At 38.7% G+C, this 13338-nt stretch overlaps 1 protein-coding gene across 4 annotated transcripts; it reads left to right on the forward strand.

Moving 5' to 3' along the window:
• The first annotated feature begins 721 nt into the window (after positions 1-721).
• Positions 722-12522, forward strand: LOC121237212 (translation initiation factor IF-2-like). 4 transcript variants are annotated; one of them, XM_041133842.1, is made up of 8 exons: positions 722-845; positions 1953-2013; positions 2512-2626; positions 2862-2931; positions 3437-3767; positions 10068-11105; positions 11534-11683; positions 11829-12522. In XM_041133842.1, exons 2-8 carry the CDS (start codon positions 1987-1989, stop codon positions 12261-12263), a joined length of 2166 nt encoding a protein of 721 aa, XP_040989776.1. In that variant the 5' UTR covers positions 722-845; positions 1953-1986; the 3' UTR covers positions 12264-12522. The 4 variants fall into 4 exon arrangements, with proteins under 4 accessions (XP_040989776.1, XP_040989777.1, XP_040989778.1 ...); XM_041133843.1 differs by having other exon boundaries at positions 748-872; XM_041133844.1 differs by having other exon boundaries at positions 762-849.
• The last annotated feature ends 816 nt before the right edge of the window (positions 12523-13338 follow it).

The following is a 13338-nucleotide window of genomic DNA, read 5'->3' on the forward strand; positions in this document are numbered from 1 at the left end:
TGGGAATTATAGATTTTGTCACTCGAATGAAAAAAAAGTTAAGATTTTGATTTGAGATGGATTATGGAGTACAGGGTCCAAATATTTGTAATAAAATAATAGTAACAAATAAATAGGAAGAGCAAAGAAAAATAACTACCATGCTAAAAAGATTTCTAATAAAATAATAGTGAAAAATAAATGGTTAGCCAAATTTATTGGTCACCGGCCCAAATAACCAACAATAAAATCATTGTGATATATAGCTAGTTTGATATTTGATATATTTTGAACTCATTTAGCTAGATCTTAATTTTGGCTAGTTCACTATAAGTGCTCTTATATTAAAGTTTCATTTATTTTTATAAAATTTTTTATCTTATCTCATCTAATGATTATAATTTTTTTAAATTTTCACACAAAATATAATAAATAATTCAATATTTTCAAATTCTAAAATAAAAATAATATTAAAAAAATATAATCTAATAATATTTTATTCAACTTTTAACTTTGATCTCAACTCATCTGCGAGAACAAACAAGGCCTAAAAATTAATTTTAAAATACATAAAAATTAGAAAAATTTGAAAGTAACAAATAACTTTTCTGAACTATTAAAAAATAAAATTTTGAAAAAAATTTGAAAAAACTTGCTAGAAAAAAGGACTTATGTTTAAACAAAAAACAAAAGAAATAATAAATCCTATTTCCGGAAAAGGAAAAGGCTGCAAATAAAACGACATCGTTACCATGGGGGAAAAAACCCCTTACACCATGGCTCATGCTCCTCCTCGGCTTTCCTACCTTTTCTCTCCGCGCAACGCCTGAAGAGTTAAAACACACCGAGCCACACCATAGCATAGGGTCGGTACGATCTGTTGCAAAAATTAGGGTAATTTCTAAATTTTCTTAACCTGAATGCTTGATTTATTTTTGTACATGCTGGGTACGGAATAATATAAAAGAATGAAAGTTGATAATGGCTATTTGAGGGGGACTGGAAGGGCAAGACTTGGGAAGGGGGAAAGTCTTCCCGAAACCCATAATCTTGTTTTTCAGTTGAATTGTGAACTTTAAATTATTTTCTAGGAGTTGTTGCGCATTTTGTTGGAGTTTTGAGTATGGTTTAAGTGACCCTGAAGGCTGAATCCCACGCACATTCATGCTTATACTATCACACGGACGTATGCACTCTATATACTTATATATTTATTCTCTTTATTTCAACGTTCTTTCCTGGGTCAAGCTTGGTTTTTAGGAAAAGTGTTTCAGCTCAGTTGGGTGGATTAATTAATTTTTTATTTTTAAATTTCCCGTGGGATCATGTTAAGGACTCTATCACAGATCCTCTCCAGCACGATACTACTGCATCCTCACAAGATAAAGTCCAATCAGATTGAACAACTACATGTTTCATAGTTAGAGTAAACTGCACGTTTCATAGTTAGAGTTGGTCACTATCTTGTATAGATTAATGCGATAGCTTATCAGAGGACTGAGACTCCCTACTTGAATACAAGCTGCACCCCGATTTGGTGAGCTGAAAATTATTCAAGAGAAGCTATGCTTTAACAGATCATGAATCATGGTAAAATGATAGATGGGAAATCTTGGCAATCATGAATCATGTAAACTAGTTTTTGGAAAATCCTGTCTCGTGGAGTTAGTTTTATTTTGTTTAATTTAACTGAAGAAGATGGCCACTGTTGAACAATATGTTTAATTTGGATATACGTTCTCAACTACTTGATCAGCAATCAAGATTTCTGATTAGATGTTGAACTACGGTATGTTTCTTGTGTCATGTGAATATTGGAAACTTTATATATATGTAAATGTTAACATGGAATGAAATGGAGTGGTTTGCTTTCGGCCTCACTTTGTTGATACATTCTGTTTGTGGGTTATGGTTGATTGTAAGTGCTTCTTTGGCTTATCTCTAAGCTAATGATTATTTGTGTTCTTCCCTAGTTTTCCAACTGCGTGGAGTTTGACATGCTTGTGAATGGCTTTGAGAGTGCTTACCAAAAGGGTAAGCTGCTAGCTGTTGATATTTATCTGAATTATGATCCCATTTTTCTTGCTAGCATCTTTGTTTCTTTTCCTATCAGAATTATTGTACTAACAACTAAAGCTAAAATTCTATGTGCTAGGCCCTGATTTTGGAGGTTGGGTCCACATATGAACCAGTGTTATAATAATTGTTAAATGAGTAAATTTACCATTTCCCACTAGTTTAGGTATTTAATACAATCGGCTGTTTACCATATACACACACACACACATACATGCATCGATAGATGGTGGATGTATAAATTGATTAAACAATTCTCTCAAATTCATACTATTTCATAGTGCCTTGTTTTTCACTGTGCCCATTTTTTTTCACTTTATTTGTGTAATGAGAAGGCTTCCATTCCTGAGATGCTAAAATTTTCTGTTTATGGTCCATTTGCAAATTACAGTTTCTTTGGTCTTGATATTTATCATTGTCCTCTTCATTTCACCATTATAACAAGATTTTGTGCAGGGTGTACGCACTGGTCTTACGAGAGCTTTGACTTCTGTACCACCAAGACCGGCAGGGCAGTCAAAATTTTCACTTGGACTGGATGATGCCCCCACTTCATTGAGATGCATATCAGGTATTTCTAAATCTTATACATGTTTTTCTGGCTTTTGTTACTGTTTCTGTTCAAACTTGAGAAGGTCTTAATCTTAACGGCTTCAGGTGATTTTGTGGTGTACTTTTGGTAGCAAATATGTCTAAGTACCATAGTGATAGGTGTGGAGATGCACACTTCAGATTTATTTTAGTTGAGAAAATCTCAAGATTGTACGTGACCCTTCAGTAATTTTTTCCCAAAATTTGTGCTGCAGAGTTCCCTTTCAGCTTAGTGTTATGGGGTTTGGCAGATCACAAGGTGCAAGCAGTATTGCCCCTTACAAGGTAATGTAGTTCTTTTTCTCCTGAATAGGGGTTCTCTTGTACACCTTTTTTTGTACTAGGATTGTGCCCTCTACGTTTTTTTATTTGGATTAAATTACTTTTCGATAAACAATTTTTTTTTCTTTTTTGAAAACTTTACTTGTTTATCTGGTGGTAGGAAGCTACTTTTGACTACTACCTTTCTCTTGTCATTCTCTAGCTTTCCAAAGTTGCTGGTTGCAGTATTTTTTTGCCATTCTTTTTTATGGGCCATTGTCACTTGTCAGAGGCAATGTAAAGTCTAATGGAAAGAGGGGACAGGGTTTTGGCTTATGAGAACACTTTGAAATAGGTAAACATAAAATGTATTGTATGTAATCCATACATGACTGAAAGTGAGGATGATTGGGGTGTAAATACACTTGAAAATGATAAATTGCTGTCCAATATTTTTTATATTCACATAAGAATTTATCTGTAATGAGTAAATTTCTGTCTAATTTTATTGCTCTTATGTGTTGCTTAGGTGTTTTCATGCCACTCCAGAGCTGTGGGTGAAAAGGGCAAATGAGCTAGTTCATGAGAAGAATTCCAATACAAAAGCCTCAAGAAAAGGGAAGTTTGTGAAAAGAGTCAGGACTGAGCCACCTGTTGAAGCTCCTTATGTGCCTCCTAAACTAAAAAGAACCAACACAGATAAAACAATTGATATATTTGAAGGCATGACAATTATTGAACTTGCCAAGCGTGCTGGTGAGTCAATACCCGTTCTGCAGGAGATTCTTGTAAATGTTGGGGAAAAGGTTGAATCTGAGTTTGACCCTCTCAGCATCGACATTGCAGAGCTGGTGGCAATGGTATTTCCCTTCTGGCCATATCTATCAAACAATTATCTCTCAAGTAATTACTTATAAAAATAAATTAAAAAAATTCTCTCAGGTAACTAACACCAAATTGAAGAACAAAGAGTTTTATTTGTGGACTGAAAAAGCCTATCAAAAGAAAAAAAAAAAATAGTATTTAGTTCTCATCTACAGCTAGAGTGGAATATTTATTTCTGTCTGTACTGTCACCATAAGACAGTTTTGAGATATAAATTGTACACATGATCAGAATTGATTTCAGCGTCTTATATCGTGTGCCTGGTGGATCTTTGATTAACTTGAAAGAAGAATCTTACTTATAATGGTGAGGAAAGAATTGCATACATTGCAAAAGAATGGTCTGTTGAATTAATTGTTAGGACTTCTGATTCTTGAGCTTTTAAATTCTTAATCTACACTTTTCAGTGACAATGAGGCTGTTTAATGAAGCATGAGCATGTTACAATGCGGATTAACATGACAACTGCACTACCCAAGTTGGCTGGGTTTTACCATTGCACCAGACGAACCCCCTAGCATGCTATAAACTTAGCAAGCACTATAATTATTTGCCTTGACTTTTACGCCAAAAAGCTTTTCTTCTATTATTGTTCTGTTATTGTTATTGTTATTATTATTACTACTACTTTACCTATAAAGAAATTTGTTATTATTACTATTGCTATTGCTATTGCTATTATCATTATACCTGCTGCTGCTGCTACCATAATTTTTTTTTATAAGTAATAAGATATTTTATTTATCAGAAAGTAGGCATAGCCCAGGTACACAGGAAGTATACATGTGAATACACCTATTTAGGAACTAAAAACAGTTACAAAGAAGTCATGGAAGCTGAGACCATTCAAATCTAAAGCAATGACCCACATAAATAAAGTCTTCCACAAAAAACTCCTAAACTCTTCCAAGGAGCGTTCATGATCCTCAAAATGTCTATTGTTTCTTTCTCACCAAATGTACCAAAGAATACATAATGGAGCCATCTTCCACACAACTGCTATCTGCGATGTCCCATTAAACCCGCTCCAACTTGCTAGTAGTTCCACCACCCTTCCCGGCTTTACCCATGCAATTCCCATTCTACTAAAGAAGTAATTTCAGATTTCTCGTGCAAACTCACAATGTAAGAGTAGATGGTTCACCGATTCACCACTATTTCTACACATACAACACCAGTCTATGAGAATAAAACCACGTCTTCTAAGATTATCAATAGTTGGAAGCTTCTCTAAGGCTGTTGTCCAAACAAAGAAAGCAACCTTCATAGGTGCTTTACTCGTCCAAATATTCTTCCAAGGAAAATTCTGTCGATGTTGTATGGTAGTTGATTCCTAGAAGGAGCGTACAGAAAAAAATCCCTTTCCTAGAAGGTCTCCATTCCATCTTATCTTCATTTGTGACAGCAATAGCAGCGTTATACAGCAGGTTAAGAAACTCCATCAGCTTCGCCACTTCCCAATCATGTGCATCTCGAGTAAGGCTAATGTTCCATTCTTGTGTGCCATGAGTTATAACCCGCAAGTTAACCACCATAGCTTTTTTGTCTTGTGCAATTTTGAATATAGTGGGATAAGCCTCCTTCAACGCCATGTCTCCCCCCCCACACATCATACCAAAAGCGGATCCTATTGCCATTCCCCAAACACAACCGTGTATGACTAACAAAGGAGCACCAACCTTTCCGTATATACTTTCATAACCCCACACCATATGCCCCCTCCCCTCTCTAGAACACCACCCCCCTCGGGCACTTCCATACTTCATGTCGATCACCCCTTTCCACAAAACTCCCCTCTCATTATTATAGCATCACAACCATTTTGCTAATAGAGCCTTATTAAAGGCCCTCATATTACGAACCCCCAATCCTCCATCTCTCAAAGGAGTACACACCTTATCTCACCCCACTAGGTGAAATTTAAACTCATCTCCTAGTCCACACCACAGGAAGTCACGATGAAATTTCTCTATTCTATTTGCAATGCTGGCGAGGAGGGGAAAAAGAGACAAGTAATATGTGGGAAGGATAGATAGAGTGCTCTTAATTAGAGTGATCTGTCCCCCTTTAGTTAAATACAATCTTTTCCACCCAACCAACCTATACTCTATTTTCTCCAACACCTCCTCCCAAATTGTCTTAACTTTAAAAAGAAGCCCCCAATGGAAGACCGAGATACTTCAATGGTAACGAAGAAACCACACATCCCAATATGTTTGCCAACCCCCTAATGTTACTCTCCCCCATTGCAACCATCTTCGTCTGATCAAGGCTAATCTTCAACCCTGATATTGCTTCAAAACAAAGTAAGATAGCCTTCAAGGATTGTACGTGTCCTACATTTGCCTCACAAAACAACAATTTGTCATCCGCAAACAAAAGGTCGGAAATAATGATGGAACCATGATTAGTAGCTCCTGCTGAAAATCCTGAAAAAAATCCCCCTCCCGCAGCCGACACCATTCTACTTAGAGCCTCCATTACTAGAACGAATAAAAGGGTTGATAATGGATCCCTTATCTTAGTCCCCTCGAACTATTAAAGAAGCCCACAGGGTCACCATATTTACCAATATCGAGAAGCAGGCCGTTGACACACAATGCTTCATCCACGTCCTCCATCTTTCCCCAAACTCACATCTATTCAACATATAGAGCAAAAAATCTCAATTAACATGATTATAGGCTTTCTCCATATCTAATTTACATAAGATGCCTGGTTCTCCCGACTTGATTCTGCTGTCCAAACACCCATTTGCTATAAGGACTAAATCCAAGATTTGTCTCCCTCTCATGAAGGCATTTTGAGACGTAGAGATAGTCTTGTCCATCACCATGTTCATCCTATTCGCAAGGACTTTGGAAAGTATCTTGTACATGCTGCCCCTAGGCTAATAGGCCTAAAATCTTGTACCTCTATTGCACCCGCCTTTTTATGGACTAGTGCAATAAAAGTTGCATTCAAGCTCTTCTCAAATTTGCCAAAACTGTAAAATTCCTGAAAAACCAGCATGACATCCTCTCTTACCACCTCCCAACAAGTCTGAAAAACTGCCATAGTAAAACCATCTGATCCCGAAGTTTTATCTTTGTTCATTTTTCTGATTACCAGCTGAACCTCTTCCTCTTCAAATGGTCTCTCCAACCAATCTATACTACTTTGGTCATTGGACTCCAAAGCTAGTCCATCTAACGTAGGCCTCCAAGCATGAGGTTCCAATAGCAAATGTTCAAAATATCCAGCTACATGATCCTTTATTGCAGCTTGATCTGTAGATGAGTCTCCATCAATGTTCATGGACTCAATAGTATTAAACCTCCTATGTGAGTTCGCAACTCGATGAAAAAACTTTGTGCACTTGTCCCCCTCCCTAAGCCACAATGCCCTTGACTTTTGTCGCCACGAATTTCCTCCATTAGGATCAACCTTTCTAGTTCCGTAACCACTTGCCCTTTCCGGTTATGCTCATCTCCTACACCCTCCAAGCTTTGCAACTCTTGGAATAAACTCTTCTTTTGTAGAGTTACATCTCCAAATACTTGCTCATTCCATGTCTTTGATTCCTTTTTCAAAGCCTTTAATTTTTCAGCCAAAACATTGCAAGGAATGCCTTGGAGTTGAAAGAATTCCACCATTGTCTAATCAAATCCACAAACCCCTCCATTTTTAGCCACATATTCTCAAACTTAAAAGGTTTTCTACCCCCATGAATGACTCCACAGTCCAACATAACCGGGAAGTGATCTGAGCATATCCTTGGAAGTCTTTTTTGGCATAAATCTAGAAATTGCAGCTCCCAAGAAGGAGATATGAGAAATCTGTCCAATCTTGATCTTTCACTAGGAAACCTAGTCACGTTAAAATCTCCCCCAATACACCAAGGTACATCCCACCAAGTACATAGGCCAGCAAGTTTATCGCAAAGTAGCCACCTCTCACAATCCAAGATGGGCCATTCACCCCTCCAAAGGCCTATAGAAAGCCATCATCTGTGTTTTTAAAATAACACCTCACCGAAAATTCTCCCACAAATTCCTCAATGTTTTCCACCACCCTCTTGTCCCGCATGACCAAAATTCCATCTGAGGCACTTTTCGAAGGTAAGTATGTCCATCTAACATATTGGCAACTCCATATGCTCCAGATAGTTCTTCTAGTGATGAGCTTCAGTTTTGTTTCTTGTAGACAAATGATATCCATCTTCCGTTGTCTTAAAACAGATTTTATTCAGAGATGTTTATTGATCTCGTTCAGCACCCTAACATTCCAAATCAATATTTTGTGCTTCATTTAACAACTATCCAGCCCTCCCCTTATTTCTTCCACGACTTGCACTCCCCTCCTTCCCATCATAATTAATGGACCAAGTCAGTCTCTTCAATTCCCTCTCTTTTTGACCCTACTCCATGTTGGCTTGCCCCAATGGCTATTATCAGTGCCTTAAACCGATCCTCATAGCCCTCATGCGAAATCCCCATACAACTCTGGAGTTCCTCCACCTTTTTCAGAACCCAATTAGAGGAGAGAATAGGAGGAATCATACTTATTGGTATAGGATCCTCTCCTGGATACTTCACCCCCTCTGCTGAGTGTTTACATGGCTCAAACAGGATCAAAGATCCTTCCCCTTCTATCTCCACCTTCTCTGACGCACCCTCATACTCCAACACAGCAAGTTCTTTCTCCCCATCTCTCTCCTTTCGCCCATCGTAGGATCCTTTTTCCACCATAGTGTAGTTTTGATCCTGGCCCAAGGATGGCAGCGATTTCTATGACAGCCCAGGTCTCGTCGGTGTGGTCTATGACGGCCCACAGGGTGACGCCCCTCCCTGTACAGCTCCCACCCTTGTTGGACACAACTCCAGGCCTTTGGCTTCTGCATTGGGCTTCACGAAGTCCCCCTCTACCACTGCCGACATCGGAGATGGCCTCGCCGGACCACCACCAGCATCGCAACTGACCATCGCCCGGTTTTGTACCAAGTTCGGCCCAAAAACCTTCACCGGGTCAAAGGTTTCGAGTTGTTCCTTTAAACCTGAGACAGGTTGAATACCTTCATCTACATCTGCTACTACCTTCGCCGGTGACCCCATACCCTTCGATGAAACCCATTGCTACAGGTGGAAGGGAGGCCCCTTGTCTTCTCCAAATAGGCCTCTTGGGTCTGTTTACCACCCTAATGGGTCTTGGCCCATTTGAATAACCGGCCTTGTCCCTTGGGAAGACCATGGGTTCCTTACCCTTGGTTTGCCCCTTGGGCCCGTCTTTTGGGTCCTTAACAGGCAGCCCATGGCCTTCCCCCTTAGTAAACCCAGCCCCCATTTGCCCCAACCCTTGATCCTCAACGCACAGTTTCAGGTAGTTGGCATTATCTTTCGTGCTCCCCCATCTGTTTTTGCATATTAGTCAATACCCACAAGACCATTTCCTTTTTAAGACCAACACCTCTCCTGCCATCTTCCTCATGTCCTTGATACCCTACATAAACGACACCATTGACAGCCCCGCTAGTAGCCCTCCTGTCCAATTGATGGTTTAGGTTCAAAGACCTCGGTTGATGGAGAGCCTCCTTGTACGACTGAGGAGGTCTCGGTAGTGCGTTTGTCACTGGTAGTGCCTGCCCACCGATACAAGCAGCTTCCCTTAACAACTCCGCCAGCTTCCACCATCCCCTCCCATTTCTATCATCAGGAACAAGGATGCAATTCCGACGTCCATCCCCTCGATGCTCTTCCATCACCATGAACGCATCTTGAATATTTGTGCATCTCTGCACAGTGAAGCCCCTGTCCCCTTCCTGATGGCTAGCATGAAACCCTTTCCTCCTTGCAGTCCTACCATCCTCCAGGGCTTTACTAAACCACCGTGCTGTGGCTAACTCCATTTTCATGCTTTTCACAAACTTCCTCCCTCTTTTTGTAAGAATCAACCATCGGCCCTCCCTAGATACCTCAAAGGATTTTAGTTCAATAACTACAGCTTTCACATGAGCCATTTTCCTTTCCAGCCAAACAACCAACACTCAGACGTTCAAGCTATCACGAAACCATCATAATACAGTTTCATGCAAAAAAAGTGTGTGAGAACGAAATTGTACGGAGAGGATTTTCTCTCCCCAAAAGACACTAAGCTGCTACTACCATAATTTACTACTACTTGCTGCTCTTTAGCTTTTTTTTTCCTTTTTCCATTCATATTATACATTCAATATTACATGAATTTTAGTCGTTTTGGAAACTGTTGGGATTTTAAATGTTAGGTTGTTACTTCTTCAGGAAGTTGGAATCAACGTTAGAAGGCTACACTCCAATGAGGGTGCAGAAATTTTACCCAGGCCTGCGGTTGTGACAGTTATGGGTCATGTTGATCATGGTAAAACTTCTCTTTTGGATGCTCTACGTCAAACATCAGTAGCAGCAAAGGAAGCTGGAGGCATAACACAGCATCTTGGAGCTTTTATTGTGGGTATGCCATCAGGAGCTTCAATCACATTTCTAGATACACCTGGTCATGCTGCATTCAGTGCAATGAGGGCAAGAGGTGCAGCAGTCACAGATATAGTGGTGCTAGTTGTAGCCGCTGATGATGGGGTGATGCCCCAAACTCTAGAAGCTGTGTCTCATGCTAAAGCAGCAAACGTGCCAATTGTTGTTGCAGTTAATAAATGTGATAAACCAGCTGCTGACCCAGAAAGGGTAAAACTCCAGCTTGCTTCAGAGGGCTTGCTTCTGGAGGAGATGGGAGGCGATGTTCAGGTGGTTCAAGTTTCAGCAGTAAAGAAGACTGGATTGGATAGCTTGGAGGAGGCTTTGCTTCTCCAGGCTGAAATGATGGATCTGAAAGCACGAATTGATGGGCCTGCTCAAGCTTATGTGGTGGAGGCAAGACTTGACAGGGGACGAGGTCCGTTGGCTACGGCAATAGTGAAGGCAGGGACTTTGGTTTGTGGGCAGCATGTGGTTGTTGGCTCAGAGTGGGGCAGAATAAGGGCTATAAGGGATATGGTGGGGAAGTTGACCGAGAAGGCAACACCTGCAATGCCCATTGAAATTGAAGGGCTGAAGGGGCTCCCAATGGCTGGTGATGATATTATTGTTGTAGACTCCGAGGAGCGAGCTAGAATGCTTAGTGAAGGAAGGAAAAAGAAATTTGAGAAAAATAGGCTTAGAAAGATCAGCGAGGGGGCAACGGAGTCCTTAGAACCATCAGATGAGTTGTCTAGGAGGATTGAAATGCCAATGATAGTCAAAGGAGACGTTCAGGGCACTGTCCAAGCTGTCACAGATGCATTGAAGACTTTAAATAGTCCTCAGGTATGACAAGATCATTATAGCCATATATCCTGAATTTATACCATCTTTGTAGTGCTCAACAATAATTAATTGTTGCTTTAACTTATGATGATTGTTTGATCTTACAATATGATAACCAGTAGCCATCTGTTTTGTCATGTGTTAAACCTGGTCATTTCAGAAATAAACTCGAGTTTGAAATACTCCACTATTCCAAGTATACCAGAACAAAGGGTGCTTCCTATAGATTTTCTCCCCAAATGTTACTAAATTATAAATTATTTCTAACTGCATAAGATTTGAGCCTATACTCTACTCCAAGGCCTCTCACTACACGAGTCTAGGCCCAGTTGCTGCTTTTAGTAAAACATTGGAGAGGTTGCCTGAAAGCAGTTCTTTCTGAACTTATCCCTCATTATAATCTTTGCATTCTTCACTTTGGTTATCAGGTTTTTGTGAATGTTGTCCATGTTGGTGTTGGGCCTATTTCTCAATCTGACGTGGAACTTGCAAAAGCTTGTGGTGCATATATAATTGGGTTCAACGTAAAGAGTCCGTCTAGTTCTATCAGTCTGGTGGCAACTCAAGCCAGAGTAAAGGTACTGACCTGTTTGCTTTCGATCTCAATCCTCAAATGTTAGATTTTGAAAAAAAAAAAAAAAAAAAAGAAGAAGAGAGATAATGGCCTTGCATAATAAAGTTTGAAAAATCTTATTATCGTTGTCATTTTTTTGTTGGCTGTAGATAGTGCTGCACCGAGTGATCTACCACCTTTTGGAAGAAATTGGCAGTTTGATAGTAGACAAGGCCCCTGGAACTAGCGAGACCCAGGTTTCTGGGGAGGCTGAGGTGCTGAATATATTTGAGCTCAAAGGAAGGAGCAAGTCGAAGGGAGATGATGTGAAAATTGCTGGCTGCCGGGTTATCGATGGCTGTGTCTCAAAATCATCAACCTTGAGGCTTTTGAGGAGTGGGGAAGTTGTATTTGAAGGATCCTGCTCATCTCTTAAGCGGGAGAAGCAGGATGTAGAGACAGTGAGAAAAGGAAACGAATGTGGACTTGTGATTGGTGATTGGGATGATTTACGGATTGGAGACATCATCCAGTGCTTGGAGCAAGTTGTAAGGAAGCCAAAGTTCATTTCCTCAGAGAGTGGTGCCGTTCGAATTGAGTGCTGATGAACATGTTCAAGATGATTTAGATTATCCCTTTATTTTGAGTCTGATGGTTTTGCTCTGCATTTCTGCTTACACTCATAGCAAATGCTTGTAACAGCAGGGTCAGCCCCTGGAAGTGCCCTTCCAGCCATTTTGCAACGAATGATCCAGATGGATTGTAAAATAATTGTTTGAATATTATTATTCATCCAAATGACGGTATTTTTTTTGTAGCGGCAGCTGATTTTGATCAGTGTAGGACATTTTTTGAAAGGTCCTATAAAAATATTCGGGATTTTGATACAACTTTTGCTGTACAATAGTGAAACTCGGCGATCATTGGATCCTAAGCTGAAGAGGGAGGAATTTATTGATTGATTATTTCTTTATAATGTTAATTGCATATGAGAAGGTTGCTTTCCTTTATGATAGATCAAAGATCAAGAAAATAATAGTATCCATGCATATGATAATAATATTTAAGCTTATCCCACTTTTTTTTTTTTTTCAATTTTTGCATTTATAGCTTAATTTGGGGTTTTGATAAGAGCAATTTTTAAAATTTCAACTTTTATTTGATTATCTGACGTGACATTTAATAAGATATTCCTGAATTAATAGAGTTTAAATGTAAATTAGACAATAATTAGCAAGTAGATGAAGTCGTTATTCATCTTAATATTATTCGATATCTTTTTAATTATCGTGAGATTAATGTGCAGTTTGAATATTGATTTATAATTGAAATGAAAGTTAAAAGTTGAATAAAATATTATTAGAATATTATTTTTTAATATTATTATTATTTTGATATTTAAAAAAATTGAATTATTTATTATAATTTATGTAAAAATTTAAAAAATTATAATGATGAAATAATATGATAGGAAACACTTTCAAGAATAAGTTTTTAATTATTTTTAGTTATTAAATCACTTTTTATAAATTTACTAAACATATTTTTTTTAAAAGAATTTTTAGACTAACGTTTAATATCAAGGTGATCAGATGTAAAAAAATAATAAATAATAAAAAAATAGTATGAAGGTAACTATTGACTAAACTAATTCATAAAGTTCCAAACTAAAGTAAAAAA

Source organism: Juglans microcarpa x Juglans regia, chromosome 6S (assembly GCF_004785595.1).
Source record: "Juglans microcarpa x Juglans regia isolate MS1-56 chromosome 6S, Jm3101_v1.0, whole genome shotgun sequence".
In the NCBI taxonomy this organism is placed as follows: Eukaryota; Viridiplantae; Streptophyta; class Magnoliopsida; order Fagales; family Juglandaceae; genus Juglans; species Juglans microcarpa x Juglans regia.

Coding starts and splice junctions, on each gene's coding strand:
- LOC121237212 (XM_041133842.1), top strand. CDS start 1,987: ATGGCTTTGAGAGTGCTTACCAAAAGG. Junction 2,627..2,861: donor TTCATTGAGATGCATATCAG/GTATTTCTAAAT, acceptor TTTGTGCTGCAG/AGTTCCCTTTCAGCTTAGTG. Junction 11,106..11,533: donor AGACTTTAAATAGTCCTCAG/GTATGACAAGAT, acceptor TTTGGTTATCAG/GTTTTTGTGAATGTTGTCCA.